We start from the raw sequence: 27409 nt of genomic DNA on the forward strand, positions 1-27409 counted from the left end.
AAATCAGTGTAACTTAAGAAGTTATCAGTGTCACTTTCTTCAATATGTCGGTTAAACAATATACACTGATTTCTTTTCTATCAATGTGCCTCTAAACACCTGCATTTTAATTTTATTCTTCTCAAACGTTTAAAACAATAATCGACAAATTGGACAAATTCAAATTTTAAAAGTATTTTCACAGCTAATAATACGTTCCCTAGGAATTGATCAAATTTTCAAAACTTATAAATAAGAATTAAGTATATATTTTAAATTTTTGCTAATTGCCAAAATTTTTCATACCTCATTCTTTTGTGAAAATAATATCGGTTGATTTTTAGATGAGGATCACAATGCTGATTAAAATTAATATATATTTCTCCATTTTTTTTTCAAAATTGATTTTACTACTTTAAGTGCTCCATTATTTTTTACAAAACTAATAGTAATAATCCCTTATTTCGATTGTTATAAATTATCAAAGACGGAGTAGAGAATTTATATCTCTGGGAGCAGAGCTTTTATAATCTGTTTATTAGACAGAGAAGAAAAGAGAAGAAAAACAAACGTTTCATAGTGGAGGTAACCCTATTGTTTCCATAAAACGTTACAAAAAGTGTAAAACTTACAGATTCGGTGTTTTTATAAAAGCGCTTTTCAGGTATTAACTTAATAAATGGTGTTTCTTAATACTTTGGCAAGGAAAATCAAAATCGAGAGATTTGCTGATGTTTTTGCAGTCTGTAATAACCTCCAACCTGCTGTATAATAAACTTTCAAAAATAAACTAACAGTTGCCAGAAATCGCGATCGCGCGATACACATGTAATAAGGACCAAATTCTCAGTTCTTAAAAGTAAGTGTTGTAAGTATTGTCAATGCTTTGGTAAATATACTAGTAAGAATTCGATATAATCGTTATAATAGCCTCTCTTCATACACAGCATATATTTCGTTAGTACGAAGTGATATACATGTAGTAGGGGCTGGCCAGACTTCACAGCATATTGTCTTTTTACGCCGACAGTATACAAATCATTTGCTGAAGTTACTGTTGTCGATAGGTAGGTCCTTATGGAAGTTTCCGGTTTTGGTTGCAGAAGGATAAGGTTACGAGCGATAAAGCGATGCCGATAGGTAGCGCCTTATGGAGGTTTCCGGTTGCCGACACATGCCATATAGCGGCTAGCGAAGCTAACCGCTTAAAAACACAAATTAAAAGGAGAAAAAGCACTGCATTTTAAGAACAACTTTAGATTTTCTCATCATCATTTAAGAATTCTTCTGACATTGTAACCTACATGTAAGTAAACTACTAGTTTATTGAAACAAAATATTTTTGGTGCATTCCTTGGAATAAAGCAAAGTGTTGATTCCAAAAGAGTAAATTACGCTTCAATGTTTTGTATTTGTTGATTATACCCCGGCTTGAAAAGTGGGAGGGTTTAAAGTGATCGGAATGTCCGTCCGTCCGTTAGACTTTGGAGTACCTATTTCTTATCTGCATGCAACTCCTCCTTTATCACTGAATAAATTTTAATGAAACTTTCACAGAATTTTTGTTACATATTGTGCCATTGTGGACCTCCAATTTTACTTTTTGATCGGACACATATTTGGGTTTTCCAGAGCAAAAAAAAAAAAACAAAACACAGTTATTACTTGTATTATATTGAAGGGTACTTTTCTCTTATCCGCAACTCCTCTTAAACCACTGATTAGAATTTAATACTTTCACAGATTCTTTATAACAAATTCCCATTGTGCATCTCCTATTTTACTTTCAGATATGACACTTATTTCGGGTTTCCCAGAGCAAAACATGGACTTTTGCAGTTATAATCATATGGGAGGTGGGGATATCACGTAGTGAGCTCATTGCTCACAGTACCTCTAATTCTAATTTGTGTTTGTTGTTAAGTTCATAACCTCAAAACCAATACGTTCTTCTTGGATACATGTACTGAACTTAGAAAAAAAATTGAAATGACTTTAAGTCAAATGCATGTTAACGTTTTTCACTAAAATAATTGTTAGGCCATTATTTACACACTGAATTGCCTACGGATTTTCTCGTCATTTTTAAATGTCAAAGAGCACATGACGGATGTGATCGATCAACAGGGCATACTTACTTCTCCATGGCTCCGGATCCCAACTTGGATGTTTTAGAAATCCGTGTTTGCTCATCTCCTGTTTATATTCTTGAATGGACTTTAAGCTGGAATTCCGTTTTTAGACTGATACCTTTGAAAACTTTCATTTACTACAGTGAAAATTGTAATTAGTTACTTGCAGTTATCAATACATGTAGTATACTTCCCTTACCTATAGTTTGCTATAATAGTTTTGTCTTGTAACATTTCAAGTATAGTAGCATTTGCACTGAGTAACCTTAAAAAATCTCATTATGTAACAATGCATCTTATTTTCTCTTTTTCTTCAAAATGGTAAGAATCTTTACTAGATAACCTTAGTTATTGGTTTATAATTGGCCCGAGAAACAAGATTGTGATTAACGAGGGTCGGTTCTGTGTTTATCGTTTCGCTTTCATGTGTGATCGCGCGGAGCGCTCCAAGCGGGATTATGGTCGCTCTGCCGTGGCTTTTATGTTTTTCTAATCTGGAGTTTCCATTCCACTGCAATTATCGGCTGCTATACACCTCCTATACTGTTGAACATTTTATGTTTTTTGTGCAAAAATGTAAATATTGTATGGCATTTTTTGCCGGCTGCCAAATGCATGGGCAGAATAGTCAGGCATGCTATAGATACAATTGTAGGTTTCAGTTGGTTCGGGAACAATTAGGCTTCAAAATACAGAACATTCAGAAGCCATAGTCATATTTTGGCTAAAAATGCTTTTTGCATAAACGTCTCTAAAATTGATATAATGAAGGGATAACTATCCAAGATTTTGAAACCGTGTCCGAACTGTGTCGTGAAATATTGTCAATAAAATATGTTCTATACCGTGAAATCCGTCTGGGGAATAAAACTGATTTCAGTTATCAAAGAAATGTTTTTTCATTACTGTGAAAATAATAGATCTGTTATTTGTAAGTGAAAATAACAAATTTGTTGCAAAACTTTGCTTCCATTTTTCTGCTATAATTGTTAAAGAACATATTCACAATGCAAGACTGTAGTAGGAGAAGAACGGGAAAAACGCCTAGATGGAGAAGAAAAAAAATCAAATTATTTTAAAACAAAAAATCAAAATCATTTCTTGTACATGAATTATACTCTCATGAGACATTTAAATATGTTTCTACTTGTGATTTGCCTGACTGGAAATGTCTAACTCTCTGAAATAAATTCCATAACCAGCTTACAACATTGAGTAGTTCATTCAAAAACCATGGTCATATTTTGGCTAAAAGTTATTTTAAATAAATATTTTTAAAAGTTAAATTATGAGGGAAAGACTATCCAAGATTTAGAAACTTGTGTCCAATTCCTGTGAAATATTGTCAGTAAAATACGTTCAATACAGTGAAATTTGTCTGCGGAATAAAACTGGTATTATTAAAAACATGCTTTTAATTACAGTGAAAATTATGGATATGATACTTTTAAGTTAAAATGACAAATTTTTTGTAAAACTTTAGAAGGATTGTTAAAGAACAAACTCACTTTAGAAGGCAAAACTATAATACTAGAACCGGAGTAGACAATAGGTAAATCGCCAAGATGGAAAAGAAACAAACACATATCATTTTAATTAAAACTAGAAAACAGAAAAAAATTAAAATCAATCGTTGTGCATGACTTCTCTCATGAGACATTTTTACAAATGTTTCCGCTTGTGCTTTGCATGACTGAGAAATTCAAAAACTGTTGTCCAACTCCGAAATAAATTCCAAACCCAGCTGAAAACATTGAAATATCCTTATTTTTTATCTTTAGTCTTGGGTTAAAAATAATCGAAACCTTCAGAATATCATTATAATTTCCTTATGGTATACTACAAGTATGAATCATGATTAAAATTGATAAAAAGTACAAAATTAATAATTATTAAATTCCATCGATATCACCAAAAACTTCAAACAGTCTGCTTACTTACGTGTACCTTTACACTGTTTCAGAATACACCTATAAGATTATATCGCACTTTCCAATAATGAAACGCGGATTATAATTTATTACTGAAATATAGATTTTTATTTTAAAATCTAAAGTGAGTTGATGTAGTAATCCGGTTCTAGCGATTTTCTACATACTACTAGTACTATTTTCAATTTTTTTTCATATATTTGAATTCAATTACTTAATTTAGAAATAATATGAACGAGTTGACGAAAATTGAAATGTTTTACACCATTCCTGAATGATGTTAGGAAAATGTGATTCATTATGGGGTTATGTTTTTACTAGTGTTTAAAACCCGGTTAACCGGTTAACCGTAAAAATTTGCGAGTATCGGTTAGTAAAACTGCTATTCGGTTACTCGGATGAAATTAATTCTACATATTAAAGGCATAGGAAATGAATGTTTTATAATTTATAAATGTATACTAACTTACACATTTCCCTAATTTTAGGTACCGTTAGATTTGATCTAATGCATGGTTGTAGTGAATCAAATTGTTTTGATTAGTTTTCACAGTTTATATAATTGATAGCTTTGATTGCCTGGGGCAAACATATTTTGAAGGCCAAAATTATAATTATTTTAAAATAATTTAACGAAATTGCCGCTAAGTTGAGACCTAATAAGTTTGGAGTTGTAACAAAAGAACAGCTGATTCAAAATCTGTTAAATCACCTAACTTTAAATTATTCGAAAACCAGCGATTTACTGGACACTCCACATATTAATTATTAATTATGGAGTATGTAAATAATTATTCTCCTTGATTGCGACATATTTCGGGGGCTGAAAAAGAAAGCAAAAAGTGGTGATTGGAGGTAACGTATTTATTTGTCTTTGTGTGTCGAATTCCCTATTAATTTTCTTTATTTTAAAATCAAAAATCTTTGACGATATCGTATGTGTGTATTGTAAATATATTGTCCCTATATAGTATATTTGTGCATTACTACTACCGATAAGTATAGAATAAGATAAACAATAGATATCGATACTTTTACCAAAAATCATCCGAGTAACCGGGTACTCTATATCGGAAGATGAAGCGAGTAACCGGTTACTAAAAATCGTCCGATTTGCCAACACTAGTTTTTACGCTTTATTTTAAAACCTTTCTAAAAATTATACTTGAACATGTACAATAAAAAAAAATTTAAAATCCTACTCAACGTCACATTTACACGGTGATTTTTCTTAAAATAAAAGTACATAAAACTTTTCATATGATTTTTAAAATTGTAATGTATTGAGAAAATTGACATAAAAGATACAATTTTGATTTTTCATCACTTGTACGCAATATCAAAATTATGGTACCCCTTTTCACGTACAAAGACTACATATACTTGGTTGAATATTAAAATTTGCTCGTACAATGAAATACAATTTTTATAATACAGTTTGTTCTTCCTGTAATAATTAACCTGACTGCATTTGGTACACTTTGGTTCAAACCCTTCTGATCTGGAAAAATATATATATTTTTGCAATAATTTATATTTATCCTTTCTTTTTTCAATCGGAGATATGGTTCAAATGATTTATAATATGATTTTAGTAACTCGCTTAATTTTAATTTATAACACATTTGAAAAGCAATCAATTTCCTTAACCGTTTTAAGCATTGAATAACATCAAGGGAAAATAATCTTAAGGTTGGGAAGGTGAAGCCGCCATGAAAGATGTACGAACTGTTAATTAATTTGGCTTCAGAGGGGATAAAATATGGATCCTCGCGCCAGTGAAAGGTAATGTACGTGTCCGTACAGCACGACACTTTGTTTTATATGGCAGTGCTTCCTGTGATAGAAACGCGCCGCTGATCTCCTTTTATCCCCTTCCCTTTAATCTGAACGCACACTGATATATATAAACACAGAACGTATATATAAATCACACTCCCTACATTAAAGCACTATAATCCTTCATGAAAAAAATCAAAGAGCAAAGTCTGTCATCGATCCATTCAGAAGGCACCCGAAAATCAGAGAGAGCAGCATCTTAGCCAATCAGGAGGGATCTCTGAGATATAATTCATTTTCATTGGTTCTAGAGATTGTCCGAAAAGGTCGAAGAAGGTCGCATTTGTAGAGGTTAGACACTGTGCAATATGAGTGGAGCAATGTGAATTTGATTTAAAACACCCCGGTAGTATATAGTGATTAAAGCCACCAGTTTTACGTATACTTTTATCAATGAGCAACGCTTCGTAAATGATGTACCCCGAAAGGTATTTTAGCTACAGAGGACTTTTCATGAGAGTTTGAAACGTTAATTCTGAAATATTTCTATTGAATTTTTAATGTGTTCATCATACCAGGATTTGGAATTTTCACAATGTGGACTGAAACTCGAATTTCACTAGGACATTGTTAAAATATCTTATTTCCCTTGACGAAGATATGAAAGAACTCGAACTTGCTATTTGCTTGAACTTTGTAAACTTTGAATAAATAAAAGTGCAATGTGAAAAAAAGTGGGGATCTGTCTTTTAAAGTTTACTTTGTAAACAGTGATAAAATGCCTTCGATTAGAAAGACGATAATATTTTCATCGTCAATCGCGTTATGGAAATTCCTCTACGTTGCTGGATTAGTTCCGTACATCACGGACAATAGTTCCGAACGGCTGAACCTAGATGATGGGAAATGGGTGGGGACGGAGACGTCCCGAGAGACCTTATGGGCTGAGGCCGCTTTCGCGCATTTGAAAAAATTAAACTGTAGTGATATTTTTTTTACTTCTTCGAGAGAATGTCAACGTCTCTTACTCGTGCCTAAGAATTCCTATATAGTGCATGTAGCCCCATTTTCGCCTAGAGGGGAATATGACGTTTTATTGCCCGATGAGAAATTGACACGACGAAATACACACGAGGGGGTACTAGTGTTCGACCCGTACCCCCTCGCAAACTTTGGACATCTTGTTATAGTATTTGTGGTGGACATCCGAAGTAGATTCAAATGTGCTCATAAAAAGGGGATCTACATTGGTAAGTTCACTGTACATGACAATCGATTTTCAAGCACATGTAAATTTATTTTCAAATGTTGTCAACTATCTTATGATGTAGATTGCAATTTTCTGTTTTTCTAGTTTTGCATGTCATTTAACTTTCTTTTTTTTCAGTTTTCTAGTTAGAACAATAATTTCTTTATTAAGTTTTCCGTTATTGATACTTAAAATGACTTAAAATCAACTTGTGTAACATCGCAAAATGTTAAAAAACCGCTCTATAAAACTTTCGCATTCCTTTTTCCCTTGTGTTTAGCCTTTAGTATACATAAAAAAAAATTGTTAAGTGATTAAATGTATTGTTGAAATACTCATTTGAAATGTGTGGGAAATTCAATTTACAGAAATTAAAGAAAATGAAATCAAAGCGGGTTTTTTTCATGTCCAAGTTGATTAAAGGGAAAAGGTAAACCTTCTCATAACTTTTCAATGACTAAATATATATATGTGTTGTTTTCGTCAACGGGCAATTAATTCAATTTTAAATCGTTTGGGCGCCACTTAAGAAAAGACCCCCAATATGTCAATTAAGGAGAACAATTTAAACTGTTTCATAAAGGCGAAGAAAATAAAAGAAATCAAGTTAGATTTCTTGATATCAAAGATTTTTTAAAACTTTCATCGGTTCTTTTTATCCTTCCAATACCAGTTAGTCAAATTCCTAAACTTCACATTTTATCATTTTGATAACATGTTTGATATCTTGAGTATGACCAAATTAAAGAAATATATAAATCATAACGTTTTACTTTTGAAATCATAAATTAATATTAAAGAGTTTCAATAAAATTAATTTATTTTTGATTTAGTTGTACACTGTGTGTGTCGCAGAATTCCCTCATCATGATCTTATTTAACAGACACCTTACTTTTCAAATTATTCTCTTTCGAACCGGGGATATTCTTTAATTAAAGAAAATTTATAAATACGAGTCTAACCCCTGAATTAAAAATTCAAACAAACCACAAAATAAAAAGCTCGCTTAGACCTTTCCCTTATAGTCTAAAATAATGGAATAATAACCACAAACTGGAAATATATATAGACTTAAATTTAATGTACTTTAAAACTCAAACGCTCTCTCTCTCTCTCTCTCATCACTTAAAACTTGGATTTCTTTTTTAAACTACGACCATAAGACACCAGAACAGACGATGATTACTCCGCTGTAGGTAGAGAGAATCACAAGTGGTTGAGATCAATCAGATAAATAACTGCTTCTCCCTCAGATAAATAACTGCTTCTCCCTGAAACAGAGATGGGGATAACGTATTTCTGGGAGGGGGTACTATGTACAGTTATCTAGACATCAAGAGTAAATACTACTGACCTCTCAAACCGATTATAGACAGGAGCGGATCAAATATATACATGTACTACTGACCTCTCAAACCGATTATAGAGAGGGGCGGATCAGAAATTCCACTGACCTCTCAAACCGATAATATAGAGGAGCGGATCGACTACTGACATATAGGGAGGGGCGGATCAAAGATTATAAATATTTTAGAAAAGAAATAGCAGATTTAAGTCATTCAGTTTGTAACCTACATTTTGTACCTTTTACACCGCGCATCTTTTGGGCTTTTTATAATATATAAATTTACACAAATCTTAGATATGCATGTATTTTTTAAGCTAAATATCATTTCCAACATAATAAATATTTTGGTTGTTAATTTGATTTTTTTTTTATTTTGTTTCTTTCATTTTTTTCAAAATTCTTTTACGAAATCTTTATAACTATTCTTTCAAAATGTTCATATCAAATTCACATTTATAGCATGCACCCTTGATAAAGAGATATATAAAAAATAAAGTGCAGAATGTGCAACCCTTCCGTGCACAATTATGTGGTAAGAAGCATTAGTTTCATTAATTATGATGATAATGATTATATTGCACTCGGTTTGTACCATGCCCCACTACGACGTACGTTCGCTTACTTTGATTAGACTGAACCTCTTTTCTTCCCCCCTAAATTTACGTCTTGACCCCACGACACGGATTCAATGAAAGTTATCATTGCAAAGTTAAGCGTATTTCCTAGGGTCATTGCTAGCTTTACATAGCTGCGCGGCATGTTTATAATTCATAATCATCCTGTACGAACAGTCAACTCATAAAGAATTCCTTTTTTTCTTTAAGTTTAATCGATGTGAACAAGGCCCAACCACGTGTTGAAGTAACGAACTTTCATTCTGATTATAAGCAAATCTTGGTGGTATGGCGTGCGTGAAGACAAATACATTGCATTCCTGGCCTTTTTGTAGAGAGATAGGGAGTTTGATTGTAGATGACATGTATTCTGAAGATCAGAGGAAAGTGTTAAATGATTCAATATGCAACAACAATGATACAAACGAGTTGCAGCATATCAAAAAACACAAAGAATTATTTGTGCATATTTTTATCTACATCTAGCAGTAAACACGCGAAATATAAATAATGTATTTATAGTTCTGCTCTATGCATGCAATGCAAGAAAAATAGTTCAAATCAAAATTAATGTTTCAAATCTTGTTTGGGTGGATATAATGAGACATGTTGTCAATAAAATATGTTCAAAACAAACAATGAGAAGAACAATTTTTCACCTCGGAGAAAGTCTTAACATTAAAACTATTCAACAGAATATAATTTCCCTGCCTTTTTGTAGCTGTGTATGACAGCACATCTCCTTCTTTGTACATTATTGGTTCAAAAAATTTCATATTTTAGGTAAATTTTTATTAATGAAGGTCTTACTCCAATAAAATATTGAAGTAATTGAAAAAAAATGACGAAAACTGGGATTGACATAATACTGGTGTGGTTTCTTACAATTCCATTTTCTGATACAATAGTTTTCATTAACGAACATATGCATGTATATTAGCTTTGTCATGCTTTATCATGGTACGGTACCAAGGGCCTTGCCCGAATGTCAGGTTTAAAGCAGCAGATTATAATGATAAAGGTGATAATCACAAAAGATATTTAAATCTTGATTAACTGTTCTACCCAAATATCTACACCCACAACTGTATATATTGACAATGATATGAATTAATCGTTCTTCTTTTACACCGGAGCCCAAGTAAACACTCCAGAACGAGAGGTCGTGATGCTTTAAGTTCAAGTCAACTACCTATAGTATCAGATTCTTTGATCTTTACCTTTTCTGAAGTCGCAAATAATAATTACGAATTTGGATTTAGATATACACTAAGACATTCCAAAACACAGTTCAATCTATATGTTTCAGATATTGGATTTATATTGCCTCTGACAGTTTTTTTTTTGTCGATGAAAAGTTTATATCGGTATGGATAATCCTATCTTTGGCCGTCAAAGAATTATCAAAGAGTAGAGAATTAACTTCGCGGCTTAGCTTTACAACGAAGATCAACTGGTAAATTGGATAAACCTACTCATCAAAGGGCAGGGGATCAACTTTGTTAATTACCTGATTATTTAAATAAGAATAATTTAGTTCCGTAATGAAACTTTGCTTAAACTTCAATTTGTCCTCGATCAAATACTTCAAAAGATCCCGCTGTTTCAAACAGCGCGATAGGGGATTATCGAAAGCCCTTTCTTGCCGCCGCTAAGTTGGTTTGTTAAAAACCTTTACTTTTAAACACAGTTTTGAACTTTTGAATTAACAAGGTAAAACGAAAGATGAAAGAGATTTAACGTGTTTTTATATTCAGCGATTGGTTTTTAAGCGTATCGATTATTGATCGATATGGACTTATATTGCGTTAAAATTGCCTAATGTGATAGATTGTGTCATAATTTTCTAATCAGGGATTTCTTATCAAGAGAGGAAAGGAGAATACCGTTTACTTTCTTTATATCTTTCTTTTTAGAAGAAGTGCACGTTTGATGTCTGATAGCATCGTGGTATTCGCATTAAGACGTACCTGTAACATGAAAATTAATGCTACCTTAACTTTTGTTGAATGCTGTAATACAATGATACAAGAGATTTCGAATTGATCATATATACTTTTTTCACCTCAAAATTGCCTAAGATCCTAATTAGCACCAGAAACTTATCCTCTTCTCTTTAACTATTCCTTGTTTAAAAGCAAACTAAATAGGTACCAAATATATACATGAATCCATTAAATTTAGGTTTCGAATTTTGAGCCTAATACGGTTTGCAATAAGTATTTCACTTCTCGTAAACTCGCGACGGTGTACCCTACCGACGCCAGATTAATAGGTATACGGACACTTCACATGTTTGAAATCTGACGATAATCCGTATATAAGATGACTTTTATTCCCCATAATGTATGCGATAAAAATAGTATATGAAATATTTATAAAAGAGCTCGTTTTGTAGATTCATATTACATTTTTCATTCATCTTTTGAAATTATAGCCTTGGTTCCTCATGAAAAATTTATTGCCAGATAAGATATATTTGTCGGACGATAATCTGATTATTGTTTGATTTATTGCGCAGATTCTACAGGGGATTGCTTGACATTTGCATTGAAAAAGAGATGTAAGAACGCCATTAAAAGAAATAGTAAACGGAAGCACTGGGCGCGGCGCTGTGAGATCAACTTCCTTCCGGTTGTTCACATTCGGAAGTCCTCTAAAGCAAAGACAGAAGACACCAAATACAACTATCTTAAGTGTTGGAAGGGTATTAAGGGTTTTGGACAGTGCCCCGTTCTGAGACCTGAAAATGAGACAAAAGATCTTATTTGTAACCCCCTACGGGACAACACAAAGAGATGTTCCACTACACATGAAACAGTGCATACAAGTTGCAGAGTGTTTGAAATCTGTGACCAGGCAGTCATGCTGTCAGGGGGCTGGAATCGAGAAACAAGTAGTGTTCGATTCAAAAGTAATTTAGCGGAATTCTACGTCATGCTACGAAACTATGGCTTCAAAAAGCGAAATATCAAGATCTTTTACGCCAATGGAGCATCAAACTTTAACAGTAAGTTTAAAAATACTTGAACACAAAAAGTAGCTGATTATTTTACAGAAAACTTTATATATAGAATGAATGAAGGAGTAATAGTTCATGAAAATACAATGCCCCATGACTGTAATAGTTCATGGGGAACATATTGTTTTTACTCTGTTTCTTATTATTACAATGTCTTCCGGAAGACCTTATAGTTATTCTACTGTTTCTTATTATATTTTTTTTCCAAAATTTTGTGCACGCGATTTCTCACAACCATTCAATGGATTTCAATGAAATTTTCAGAAAAGCGCATCAATATGAATTTGATACATCTGGGAGGAAATTTGATAATTCGCTTTTGGTGCCAAGTTATGGCCAGTTTACATATATATGTCGCGCACTTTTATAAAATGGCTGAGAATATGAACCGGAAATTAAGAGCATAGGGCATGGTTAAAGTGCGTAAGCCCAAAGTTCTTGTTTCCGGTCGCTGAGCGAAATTAAAAAGTGATATTTTTTTTGTTTTCAAATGTTTTTCTACGATTTTAATTATCTTAAAAGTAATGCGAATGAGAAATATGTAATTTGTTTAAGAATTGAAAAAGGCAATCTCGAGATATTTGCATTTAAATATTTGAAGCGGTGTTTTCAATGGCTGAATACGTAGCGCGTTGGATTGTCACGCGGGCGACCCGGGTTCGCTCCCCCGAATATCCGAATTTTTTTTTAATAACTTTTTCATCTCGATTACCTCTCGTTGCTCGCAACGAGATCTCATCTAGTTATTATTACTGGGTACTTTTTTTCCGGGAATGATCTTGTAAACTGTTCGTCCGAGGTAGGTAAAACCTTTTTAGGGTAAGTAGACATGTTATGCAGATTTGCGGAATCAAGGTCATTTTGCGCGCACGTGCTTGCAAGAGCGCGCACGTGCAACACTTGAAACAACCAATATAATAGATATAGTCGGAACTTTTCTATTTTTTGATAAAATGCTTTGAAACTCATAATGTAAGGATTCATTAGTAGTATAGACAAGATGGCATGGTCAAAATAGCAAGATCTCACGCGCATGCACGTGCGCTTCGCTCTGATTGGCTGAAACTAAGTCTCAATAACTTTCTTGTTTCTTGTCATAATCCTTTGAAATTTTGAACATAGTCCTACATTATGAAGATCTACCGCATGATATATAAGAATTTTTGAAAGCATGCGCATGTGCGCGTGCTGCAAGCTGATTTTGAAATTTTAAATGGCAATATCTCCTTTGTTTTTTGACGAAATTCTTTGAAATTTAAAATATAGTCATGCATTAGGATATCCTACAAACTGATATAGAAAAAAAAATTATGAAATCACGCGCATGCACGTGTGCTGCAATCTGATTGGCTGAAACTTAAAATGGCTATGTCTCCTTTGTTTTTTGACGAAATTCTTTGAAATTTAAAATGTAGTCATGCATTAGGATATCCTACAAAATGATATAAAAAAAACAACATGAAATCACGCGCATGCACGTGTGCTGCAATCTGATTGGCTGAAACTTTAAATGGCTATAACTCCCTTGTTTTTCAACCAAACAGGATGGGATTTAGAACATAGATAGATGTAAGGGACTTCTACAAGAAGGTATGATCATCATGCACGTGCACGCACGTGCGTGCATTTGAAACGAGTATATTCAAAAATACTCTTGAATGAGTGATTTTTATTACTTTTGGACTGAATGCTTTAATATATAGTATATTAAAATATATAAATAGTGTAGACAAGATAATATGGTCATAACGCACATGCATTCACATGCGCTTGGGTGCAATGCTAAAAATTGAATATAATTGGTATCCTTCTGGGAAAACGTAGTTAAAGTCAAAAATGCACAGAGTTTGTCTTATTTAATGAAGCTTATAGGGAATATGGCACCGAAAGGGAGTTGGGGAGCGTTTGGGGAACATCTGTAACGGTTCCCGTTACAATTAGCACTAGTTGTTAATGTAGCGCTCACAACCTCAATACATGTAAAGTATTGGTAAAGGATGTTTGCGATCTAAGTACATATATATGTACTATAAAATCTTTCAAATTATCATAAAGAAAGTTCTTGTTTTGAGCAAAGTGATATGAATGAGTATCATTAAGATAGCTTGTAGGATTGGTCAGAAACGAAGGCCATGAAATTTTTTTTTTCATTAGACCTTCACCTTTGCACTGAGGCGTAGTATGATGAGTTTTGATGAATGCAAGTACATGGTAACAGGTATATTCATTCACGAGTGAGTTGCTGTAGGGTACTGATTTGTGCATGTACACATGTAATCGAATAGCATACCGGATATTATTATTTCATAAAGTTACTGAATTTCAGTTTTCATTGCCTGACTAATGTATCTCACTCAAGGTCAATTGACAATAGTGCATCCTTTGATATATCTTTTTTAATACTAGGGAGAGGCATGTATATTATTATTATTGTAAACAAACTTTATAATTATATAATGCAGTGTCCTAGCCATCTTTTGTCTGTATATTGCATTTTCAAATCAAATCAGGGAAGTAAATCAGTTGTTCTGCTTATGAAATATTACATCAGAGAAATCACATCTGGAAATATTTTGTTATAAACCTGAACTGCTTTTATTTTAATACTCCGTATATTGTATGTTATAATTATATAATCGTGTTCACTACATCAAATTAAATGAAGATCTCCATTTGTTATCATAAGAACATTTGTAATAGTTGTTTTTTTTTAATCTTGAGCACTACTGACTTTGACCGATGAAGTCCTTTTGCATAAAAGATCGGGAACCCCAAGAAAGTGCTTACGTACCTGACTTTGGAATTGTCTTAATTTATCGGGCCAATGTTCGATGTTCGTGGATTATCAAAATTTTACTGGTTCGTGGGGACATCATTTCGTTTACATATATAACTCCTAAATATGCAAAAAGTTCAAAGCTATATTTGATGAAGTTAATATTCGTTGATGACTCGATGACTCTGAAGTACAAATATATACAACGACCACAATTCCAGACAAAGATGTTCATCTCATTTTTTTTTATACGTAGCTGGTGGATTAAATTCAAGGTTTTCTTTACAAAGGTTATAACATAATTATCATTTTTGTACGTTGGGAAGAAACCGGAAGCAATTTATCTTTAAAGTTTCAAAGGTCATTGTATTAAAGAAAAGACTGGTCTTAAAATCAAGCAATTTAGCAAAACTTAAACAAAAAGAAGGAAATTATAAGATTTTAAGACTTTAAGTTGCATAAAAATAATGTATAAACAAACAAACAACAGCAATAAATAGATTAAAAAACAAATAAAAGATTTTTAATCAATGGTAAATTAAAATGGTCAATATATGTCGTATGTAACGGCTGCTTACTATATCAAGTTTATATGCACTATATGTAAATTGTTCTCTATCAGGTATACTATTTGTACTATTATTAATGAGAGAAACGTTGGAAGGAAACGCACATAAAATCATCGCCGAAAAATGTTCTTTGTTCAAATTTAATTTAGATAACAAAGTGCAGTGATATGATTTCCACAATAACGTGTTGCATTTCGCTATCTCTTCAAACTCTTAAATCCAAATCCCAGTCTCCAAAATCTGATTCCATGTACATTTCTAATTAACCTGGGCGTTTTTAGTGCAAAAGGTGTCCGCGAAATTTGTTGAACGTTGAATAAAGAGGCAAAGGAAATTCGAGCTGATATTGTGGAGATATCGAGGTTATATAACAGTGTTAATAAGTTCACGGAATTTAAAATCTATCACTAAAACCCTAGATATCTCTTCACTCATGAAATGTCTTACACGATGAATTTAGTCAGTGTAACTTGCTAAGAAATAAAATCTAGTAACTAAAGAGTTTTCGAAAAATGAGCGTCAATTTCTTTTTTCCAAGGAGAGTTCATTTTTAGGTGGGATGAAGTAGACAAATTTCGGAAAAATTAAGAAGACAAACATGTATGAAAAGAATTAAATGTATAGTGTATTTTCAAAAGGAAGTCAAAGTGTAATGACAAGTTGACTGTAATGCTGACATTTTTAGCTACATTGGTCAGAGACCTGAGGAACTTTTGCGATGATAAGTGTCCGTCATCCATCTGTCTATCTGTAAACATTTTTTTCAAAATGCTACTCCTCCTACAGTTTTTCGTCTGATTTCGATATAACTATTCATACAAGTAGACTACACTAAGCTACCATAATTCTATATGATATTGATTTTGATGAACTGTGCTGCCATGGTAACTAAATATAGAATTTTCTGTAAAATTCTTTTACAAGTCTACTCTTACTACAGTTTAAATCTGATAGCAATCTTTCCGTGAAAAGAGACAAAATCAAGGGTCATAGTTTTATTTATTTGCTGTTGCAAATTCCAAGTCAAACTGCTAATTTTCTCTTCCAGAGTTATAAATACAAACGAGTAGAGCTACATTCTCGAGAGTGACTTCAGGCCCCAGGGCCATGAAACTTAGACAAGCTCACTTTTGATCCCAATCTAACTTTTCCACTATTAATTATTGGTAAAAGTGAGACTGAGATAAAAAGTGAGCTCATCTAAGTTTTATATCCCCTTAGCCTATTTTCCTATTATCCTATGGCAAACGGTGCACTTGCAGACTTACCTATTAATTATAATTATGCTGTACATTTATGTAGACATTATGAACTGTGTGTTGAAAGTATTTCAAAGGTCAAATTGAAGGTCAGGAGGTCGGTAGCCATGGGTTTTTTTTTTTTTTACAAAGTCATAGAAATTAACACATTTCCTTTTTTCCCTTAGTTCCCGGTGAGCATGCGCACCAGGTACATCCAGCTGCCATGAAGTATGCCTTCCGGTACCACCTTCAGAAGCTCTGTCGAGTCCCGCATTGTGTGAATTCCTTGGTTGTATATCTGAACAGTCCAGCCAAGAACGACGGAACAAGTCTTCTCTGGGACGTCGATAATAATGGACTTGTAAGTGATAAGTTTTCAATAACTTAATATTTAAATGCACTTTCATGTTTAATATTCACTATATGTATTTTGGGGGTGGGGGTGCAGGGGCGGATCCAGCCATTTTTGAAAGGAGGGGTTCCAGGGTTGTGCCCTTTTAACCCCCCTTCCAAACTCTCAAGCAGAGATTCACACACACGTATGGAAATCCAAGGTTGTGATAAATAATATCTATGTTTTAAGTCCCATTTTCCTTTGAAAAGGTACCCCCAGTCCGAATAAAATAAGAAACACATTTCAAAAACTACTGAAGCCTATAAAATGAATGGATTTGCAGCATTTCCTTAGATTACAAAGAATTTTCTTCCAGAATTTGAAAAAACTTTTTCGGGGTGGGATGCGGTTGAGGTTATAAATAAAGAGTTACATGTTAGTTCCTTCGAAAATATGATAAAAAAACCCCGGTACATTAGATAGCCAAGACATGCAGCTAAAAATCGCTGGAATCTAATATCAAATCAAATTTCGCATGTTACATATTTATAAGATATATAAAAATAAGTAAAATGTTTACTACCATTCTTTCATTAAAAAAAGTAATGGTGAAGGTGAATGGAGGAAACTAAATGTATGAGAATATATCTATTCAATACATAAGTAAGACCTATAAATATTTATTCTCTGGAAATGTTTACCCCCCCCCCTCTCTCTCTCTCAACTTGGCAAAAAATAAAGGGGGGGTTCCAACCCCCGGAACCCCCCCCCTCTGGATCCGCCAATGGGGTGATTGCGTCAGCCCAAGTCAGTAAGCATCCCTTATTGAGCGGTCACTCATGCCACGAGCCCTTGGTATCAAGTAAACGAAAATTTCCATCGTGAAATTTAGTACCAAAGCAAAGGCCTACCAATTGGTACGAAACAAGTCAGATAAAATACGGCTGATTGGTTATATTTGTTAATAAGGTTAATATAACGACGATAGAAATGATGACTTTAAATGAGATTGTTGAAATCCCTGTAACATCAACTTTTGTGTGAGTAACCTGCCCGGGTTTAAAAGTTGATCATACTCAGAGCGTGCGCTTGAGTAGCAAATACGTTGGGAGATATCACCTTCATATGCAGGTGATAGCACGATATTATTACATGAATAGAAAAAAGTAGACTATGAAATCTGATAAGCTTAGTCACCATGTTTGTTTTACAATTTTAGTTGTAAGTTGGACTTAGCTAGCGAATCATCCAATTATGAAATAGATATTGCAAGCGTTTTCTCCTTTTCATGTATAAGTTCTTGAATGAATTCAGATCTGCTTCATAGGAATATAAAACAGGTCGGCTAATAAAAGAGCACAATTAGTGCCCATTTGAATTCCAACAGTTTGCTGAAAGAATTAGTCCCCGGAGACTATACATGTACATAAATTGGTCATTGAGAAACTTTACCATCATTTTAAAATCAATTTCAGAGTATTTATGTGTATATTTACATGTATGTATTATGTCTACATGTATGTATTATATCTACATGTATTAGACTTTTATACAATAAGTTTAATGTTCTGCAAACTTGTTTTACGTTGAGCAATTCGCTTATGTCTTTGTGTGTTTTTTATGTTTCTTTTATAAATATCCATATTTACTTGGGGTAATTTGACAGTTTTTTATCCCTTGAAATCAATGAAAAGGGAACAAAAATCTGATATTTTGATTTGTAGGGTTACGTTAAAAGAATCTTATGACTACATACGTCAGATATTTCATATACCAACCTATCATTTCAAAAGGAAATCTATAAGTAACCATAAAGCCCTTAATCAGATCGCGAAGTCGTCAAAGTCTTTAATATTACTGACCTTTCAGATCTGAATTGACGAGGTTATCTTCATTTGAAATTTGTATTATGTAACAATTAGAGACCAGAAGCTCCCCCAAGAGTGGAAATGTACTTTGAAGTTTCTCTCGAAAAAATTCAATATTGCCGAAAGTAGCATTACTTCTTAATATTATTATGTCATTTAAAAAATTGTTTGATCTTTTATCAATATCTAGAGAGGAGAAATTCTAGCACAGAAAAAAAAATCATGACCAACTGATTGCAAATTTCAGGTATTTAGGAAATTGATCGAATCGTCGTATCTGTCGATCATACACATATATGTACGTATATTCGTAAGCATAAAACAATGCATAACAACCGTTTGGAATCAAGTATGTGATTTTTTTTTTTAAATGTCTTCTTCATGAAATTGTTGTGTAACTTGTCCATCATGTGTGTGCATCATTTGAATAGAACGAGCTTAGTGCCAAAAGTCAATCAAATTAAAATCATAATGTTAGTGTAGTATGCGAGCGGATCAAACATCTGATCTTCATTAGATTGTGCCAAAAGTATAATAAATGTTAAATGATGGCACTTTTGGAATTCAGGCTGAAGAAAACTGTTCAAAAAAAGTGTCAGTAGGTTTTGTTCTAATCTTAATATTTTACATGATCTATTGTAATATTCCCTACAGAAATAATGATACGTTATACACTGTATACATGCATAGTTTAATTTAAAAAAAAAATACTTATATGCGGATATCTCACGCGAGGGTATTTATTATTTCAGATTGCTCGTAAAGATACAAATGAAAATCAAAACCCCGCGATAACAGGTGATAAATTCCTGATACATTTTACCGATAAAACTACACTCAATCCTATCATTAAATAGCCAAACTACGAAAATCTTCCTTCACAAAAGCCACAAATCATTTTCTACTTCAATTTACGGACCACAACTATCACGGTTACATGTATATCACGGGGGTGGTCTATTTAACCCGTTAATAATAGTCCTTTACGGATTATTAGGGGATCATTAACTGAAGCGAAGATTTATAGGGTCTGCAAAACCTCAAAAAATAGCTAAATTGAACTTTTTTTTCTCTTTAATATTTTAATGTCGTGTACTTGACTTATCGGTTTAATATATCTAGGGAATGTTTATAAATGAAGAATTGTTCTGAAATCAGGATCAATATTATCAACATTCCTGGTTCCTATAGAAGCTTTTGGAAAATTACTAATCATCTTCAATTGAATCAATTCATTTGTTAAAGCTATATATGTTTTGAATTAATGATGTGTATACTACATGTATAAAATGTTTTCATATATATCAAGTTCATGCTTAGTTTATTCTCCCAAACCAAAATGTTGGTACATGGGGTACAATAAAACATTATACATTTCAAACAAACAGGTCAGAGGTGCAAAATAAAATATATATAATATATACAATAAGAATATGTTACAAAATGTTACAAAATAAAAAGGAAGGGGAAACAGAAAAATAACAGAGAAAGTAATGTATTAAGGAGGACAGACAGCGTTGAACTGGGGTTCCGCTAATTTAAATAATAATTAAACCCTTCTGGAAGTTCTTTTCTCCACCATCCTATTTCAATCAATCAATCATTGATTAATTGATTGATTTTCTCCACCATCCTATTTTGAATTATGAACTTAATTAGCGGTAACTTTTTAAGACATAAAAAGTAGGAACATATACAAAAAATTTCAAAGGAAAAAATTATTTTATCGATATTTATTTTAAGCCTCTCTATTGTAAATTAAAAGTAAAAAAGCAAGTACATTTCAAAAATTAGACTGTACGAGATAACAAATCTGGTTGTCTTCAATATCTAAATTTCTTATTTGTGAAAGTGTTTCATTAAAGTGATGGGGTATAGTTAGCAAGTTGATTTGTTTAATTCAGAAAAATTATGAAAATTCAAACATAAAATCTAAATGAATACAGTGAAATATAAAATAATCAAGAAGAGAAAAAAAACGATTCAATTCAATTCAATTTATTCACTCAAAACCATGTAAATGGTACATGAGGTACAGAAACATATTTAAACATTATATTCATATAATACAGTGGGTCAAGCAGAAGGTGATAACTAATTAACTATGGAGAACAAACAATACTATTAATTTTAGAAATAAATGTACATAATTTTTTCAAAGAATCAACATCATTTGGCACATGACTTCACAAAACGTGATCAACATATGTATGTTTGTATGTATATATGAGCACTGTGTTTTATTAAATATGAAGTCCGTTCTGAACCAGTCAATCATTTTGGGGCTGTCTCGCTAACCTCTTGTTAATACCTTAAATGTCAATCTTAAGGCGCCGAGAATTTTATTAAATTATTAAACCTATCTAACAAGGTTAATAATTCAATATCTTTATCTCTTTGAAGTTTTAAACTTTAATTGTCTTCAAGATTTTTGTTTACATTCAAAGTGGACAGAAAAGGTTTAGCATTGTTTAATGAAGTCAATATGTAGGGTGAAAAAAATGTCCACCGAATTTCAGCAATTATGATTTCACGAAAATATTCATGACGTTGGAATTTTTCCGATTAGAGTTTGGAATTATGATTGACAGCTCAAAGCAGCCTCTCTTTTATACACATGTTTATATCAACATTTTTTGTCAAAAATGAAATGAGATGAAAGTCTCCACGAAATATGGAGGTGAGGTCAGAAGTCTATTGAAAAAAAATAACAGAGGTGGGATTAGGTGCTATGGATGAATTTATGCTTAGTTGTTTCTTTGCCTGGGTATTAATTGTGATTGTTCATTAATTTTTTTTTATTTATAATTTTTTTCATATTAAATCTTATATCAATGTAATGCATACTTAAAATCTTTAAAGAAACAAGCTTATATATAGGCTTGATATAAATGTTATACTTTTATTAATCTGCAGGCAGACAAGTCTGAGGAATACACCATTAGAGAGCTGAAGGAGGACCTGGCTTTATGTGCTGCTAACTACGTCCATCTAATCGTGGACCAGAGCTTTTCCGGAGACATCGCCGACGCCTTTAAGAACTCCAAACGTCATCGGAACGTCATCGTTTTTGCCAGTGGCGACAATAATGAATATGCATATGATGATGAATATTCACGTCAGTGGACTAGATCCAATCACACGCACCAATGCACGTGGACCATACACGAGGTATACAATATATCCATCTGAATACTAAGTATATAGCTATAGAGAGCTGAGGTCCTGGGTTCGATCAGATAAAATACGGAGATAACGAACAGTATTCATAGTCAGAAGTCCAGAGGCATTCAAACAATAAAAAATGAAACAGAACAGACACTGACCTCTAAAACATCAGAAGTGGGATCAAGTGCGACAGTGGATTGAATATCCCCTGCCGACCTGTCAAACCCGCCCTGTGCTCCTTGTCATGTTCGGGGGAAAAAAGGAAAAAAAATCTGTCGACAGTTCAGGGTGAAAATAATGGCCAAACAATGAAAAATGTCAATCAGCATTTGTCTTAAAAACTTGTTTTTGCTGACAAGGCCATTGTATCGACTATAGAACTTGCGAAATGATGACTTAATTTAAACGAGACTGTCGATATTCCTATTTCATCAACTGTTTATCAACTTGTCTTGTAAAAGAAAGAATTAGTAAGTGGGGATGCTCTTGCGTATCGAATAAACTGATACATTAATCTGGAAGTAAAATATAAATTTATCTTCTTGATGAGTTCATTAAAAATAATTTAACTATTTGAAATAAAAATAGCAATTGTCGTAAGAGAAAAAAAATTGTGAAGGATACTTTTTTTAAAAATGACAAAAAGGAGAAAAAGAATGAAAAGGGTACAAAAAAACAACAAAAAGCAGGAATCAGGACATTACTTTTTAAATACGTAATAACTACAAAAGAATTTCATTCGAATGTATACCTTTTTTATAATTAAGAAAATAGCTGGTCATTGTTCATAATTACACATTCTATAGACGAATTTAAATTCTGCATTCCTAGTCAAATTGTATATTTACAAAATATATCTAAATTGTTAATCCGCCATCTTTTGTTATTTAAGCATAACATATGTAATAATTTTCGGAATGAAGACACAATCCTATATTCCATAAAACAATCAACTTATCATATTAGAATATAAGTACGCAATTTATCCTTGCACTTTATTTTGCAACATACGTATGACATCAGAAAAGCACTGTATTTAGTAAAAAAAAAATAAATAAATTAAAGTAATTATATAAAACATTCTTATCACGAATAAAAGCATCTGATATCTGCTGAAAGCTAAATAACACAAAAAATATATATACTGACGTAAAACGAACGAAAATAGCTGCATGCAAACCAGCAACATAGCGTGCAGACCTCTGGTGAAAGAAAATTAAGGGTTACATGTATAAGGAACTGGTACTGTTAGGCACAAACCGCAAAGGTATAGGCCGAGTCTCTTTAATGATGAAATTTGTGTAGAAGCAAAGCAAAGAGCGAGGTTAAATTTCGATATACAAATATATTATTTTCTTCTCTGGTATTGAGGTTAAGTACAAAGAACGAATATTTTCTAATTTAGTTTAATAGAAAATAGATAATTATACCCATTCACGCTAACTGTATGTAAAATTTAAATAAACTGAAATAAAATTCGATCACATTTTTTATCAGGTTTTACAAAATTTAATCAAATTAAAGGATAATGCTTGAAGGAGCGCGCAATATAATACCATTGAAAGGACTCGAAATATTTTTCAAATAAAAAGTTAATCAGACCCTCTGAAAAGCTCAGACGTTTTACTAGTTAGCACGCACCGTGTGATTGATGGGTAAACATAATTCAAACTGTAGAGAACCCACCGACCCTCGTGGAACGTGATTTTCCGGTATTTCATTGATAACAATCTATTTCGTGGCTACAATAATAATCTGTAAAGATATTTTGACGTGCTGGAATTCCATTCATACTTCGTATGATCGGTTTCATTCAGACCTCTCCGATTGGACTGTAAATATATTCCATAGTACTGTACATTCTGTGTTTCATTCAACCCACATAAACTTTATAAAAAGTTCTTTTTTTTTTTTTAAATATATCGACCTCGTACATGTTTGAGGAAATTGTCTTTTTTTAATTTTCTTTTTAATTTGACTTACACAAAATAATTTGCTTCAATGATTTTTTTTTTCTGTAATAAAAGTATTTACTTCAAATATTGTTTCCTTTTTTTCAATTTCTATGTACATGTACTTTAATTTGTATCTAAAAAAAAATTAAACTAATTTTTAAAAAAAATCACATCCATCTGGTATTTTTAGAGTTTTCGTCATTATGATAAATGGGGTTAATGAATCTTAAGTTTAGCGAGCATTCGATGTAAAAAAAAAATGCACGCGTTCGTAAATCCAAAAAAAAGTACGTTACCAGATTGATATGTATTTCTGATTAGATAGGAAACATCCGGGGCCTGGATATTTAAACAAAAAAACCAAAGAGCTCTGAAATCGACATCTGCTTATTGTTTAATCTGATAAAGAAAGACTGAAAAGAACACATGGATAGAATACAGAGGTTAGAGGGCACCACAAGTGATTACAAATCGTAGGAGGTCTTGTAAAATTGTTGATCCAGATAGATTAAATGTGTTCGATTTGTATACTTGTTGTTTAAATATTGATGAGAGACAGACAGTTTAAATTGCAATATAAGAAATTCAATCATTTAGCTTATTTCTTGCACTTATATTTTACTTGCAAAAGTAAAGGATTGGCAAAGATTGAAATGCAGATTTTAAAAAAATGTGTTACAGGATCGAGTATTTATATTGATTAAGGTTTGTGTTTTTGCGGAAATCATCCTTATGAATATATCGAGAATGTATGGTATTGTAAATTATCTTTCAAAAAAAAGTTAAATTTATTGAAATTTTCATTCCCTATTTTTCATTTTCACTTCGACCTTGATTCGATTTATACATTTAAACACGAAATGAAAGACACCACACACATCTGTCTCGTATTTAAATACTTTACTGGAAAAAGACGTTTACTTAATGGTAATCTTTTAGTAAAACTTTATGATCAATGATGACAAACTTTTCCATCTCCATCTCCGATATAGCGATATATATTGTATCACCTGCATACAAGTTATGTCTTCTGATTGATTTGATACGCAAAGGCATGTTCTACGTTCTATATAACAATTCTGATTCTAGAACGAGGCAAGCTATCAAGAATTTATTTATATTGATAGAAAAAGGATGTGAACAGTAAACAGACTTTTAACATTAATATTTGATGGTTGATACAGTAACATTGTCAGCAAATTCATTGTTTTATCAACGTTTTTATCAATTTTACACGGTCATTTTTTCCATACGTAACTGTCTACGGATAATTCCGTTTGTTGACCAGTCATTAAGGAATGCCTACTCCTTCCTGGCACCTGATCCCACCTCTGGTGTTTTAAGAGGTCCGTTAAACTTTTACTCTGCTCCCATTCTGTTTGATTTCAAGGAATAGAGTTTTAAGCTTGGTTATACTTTTTGATTTATTCATATTTCAAGCATTCTGACTCGCAAGATATATACTTCTTTTTTGGGTTTGTGTTAATCTGAACAAGTTAAAACTAAACTTCCAAGTGATATTGGCGGCTTCAGTCTTAAATACGCACTTGGAACAAGAGAATGTAGAACAGAATAGATAAAATATCTGAAATATTTCTTTCAGGGGAGGTATTTTAGGTACGAGTTAACCAGCCCCCTGTTGTGACTACTGGACTAGTTATTGTTACCCCCACGCACTTACTAAGGATCAAAACAAACATTAGTTTTGAATTCAACTGTGCGCAAGAAAAATAGAGATAATAAACATCTAGACATTTCAATCCATTTTTTTTTTTTTGTTTAAAAAAGTTTTTTATATAGATATACGTAAAATAAATGTTTGGTTTTTTTTTAATAAATTGGTATTTTGAAAAAGGGTAAAATTTTAGTGTGGCATATTTTTTATTAGTAAATTGGGAAAGGGAAAACTTTTAAATTGTTAATGTATATATAAAGGTTGAACATTTTCATAATGACAGATAACTGTTGTGGGTAAATAAAGTCAATATATTTGCAAATAAGGATCTAAATCATACTCGCAAAATCGTTTACCCATGTAAATAATGAATGTTAAATTAAAACATTCATATTGCATGAAATGCTTTTGAATCCGAAAAAGATGTGCATTTAATTTGAAACAAGTGATCTTACAATTATTTAAAATGTTAACTCTCTTTTTTTTTTTTTTGATAGCATAGCAAAAATGCTATAAAACATTCCACACCTGAAGTAAAGGAGGGAGAGAGAGGCGAGGTTCGTACCACGATTTTCGGGGCCCCCTGTAACGTCTATCCTCCTTTCACGGCCAAAGAGCTCAAACAAGACTACCTGGGCTGCCAGGCTCTGCCCACGGCACTGTGGATTAAGAAACTGCTCTCGTCATCCGAGGAGACGGAATTTGGACGAGATTATGCAAATGAGCCTTGGGCGTGATGTTTCGAATCATACGTTATAATGTTCCAGTATAAAAGAAAAATGAATCTAATTTATATATTGTTTGTTATACAATGACTTTTTCATGTTGGCGAATATTGGAAGGCTGCTTCGCAAGAGAAAAAATCAAGACTTTTAACATGAACTGGATTCATGTTAATTAATTATTGTACATAAGATTTTTTTATATAAATATTTGATGTACAAAACATTGTGATAAGTGATTTTCTTGTTACATTTGATCTCTCTGTAATTTGTGAGAGAGATTTTTCGTCGTAAAAGTACACAAGTGTTTTATAAGCCTTGTCAATCATGCAGTAACGATGTACCTTTTCTGAAAAAAATACTGCCGATTGACAAAGACTACTCTTGAAACATTGTGCATTGTGTACGTTATCAAATGTGATTCTTCATTCAAAAATATTTTGTGATTATAACTTTTTAAAAAGAGATTGACAATTGTCATTCCCTTTTGAATTTTTTTTTTCTCCTGACATTTATGGAGAAATAATGTTTTTATCATAATTTTAAAATGTTTAACAATAGATATTTAAGTTGCTAAGACAAATACATGTAAGCATATGTACATCTACAAAGTTGTTCAAAACCCTTCAATATAGTATGAACGTTTACCCCAAAACAATTTTCTGAAAATATTTTATTCAATATTTGGAATTATTGCACTGGTTTACCAAAGAAAGTATGTATTAAATGCTTATTATTTATTAAATTATTGGATGATAAATTTTGATGTGTCTTTGTCCTTGCATCTTTGAAGGTGTCCGTATTTATTGCGTTGCTATGTTCTTTAAATAACTAGTAGTTTTTGGGGTTCTTGCCTCTAATATTATGGGTTAAAGTCGTGTAGATAAGGTGCCAACTTTTAAATAATATTTGCGTGTCCTCTTCCAATTCATTATGAATAATGGGGGTCAGCAAGAAGATGAGAATTTGTTTGTTTTTTTTCTCAAAAAATATCAATTCCAATGCTTATATTTTTCAATCAGTTTTCCGGAAGGCATAAGAATTAT

At 32.3% G+C, this 27409-nt stretch overlaps 1 protein-coding gene across 1 annotated transcript; it reads left to right on the top strand.

Annotated features, from left to right (window-relative positions):
- Positions 1 to 5965: 5965 nt before the first annotated feature.
- Positions 5966 to 27127, top strand: LOC134251543 (uncharacterized). The gene is made up of 5 exons (XM_062733950.1): positions 5966 to 7071; positions 11555 to 12043; positions 16827 to 17002; positions 21760 to 22014; positions 26139 to 27127. The coding sequence occupies exons 1-5, from the start codon at positions 6600 to 6602 to the stop codon at positions 26376 to 26378; spliced, it is 1632 nt and encodes a 543-aa protein (XP_062589934.1). The 5' UTR covers positions 5966 to 6599; the 3' UTR covers positions 26379 to 27127.
- The last annotated feature ends 282 nt before the right edge of the window (positions 27128 to 27409 follow it).

Source organism: Saccostrea cucullata, unplaced genomic scaffold (genome assembly GCF_032062105.1).
Source record: "Saccostrea cucullata isolate Sc308-1 unplaced genomic scaffold, CSIRO_AGI_Scuc_v1 ctg1605, whole genome shotgun sequence".
NCBI lineage: Eukaryota > Metazoa > Mollusca > Bivalvia > Ostreida > Ostreidae > Saccostrea > Saccostrea cuccullata.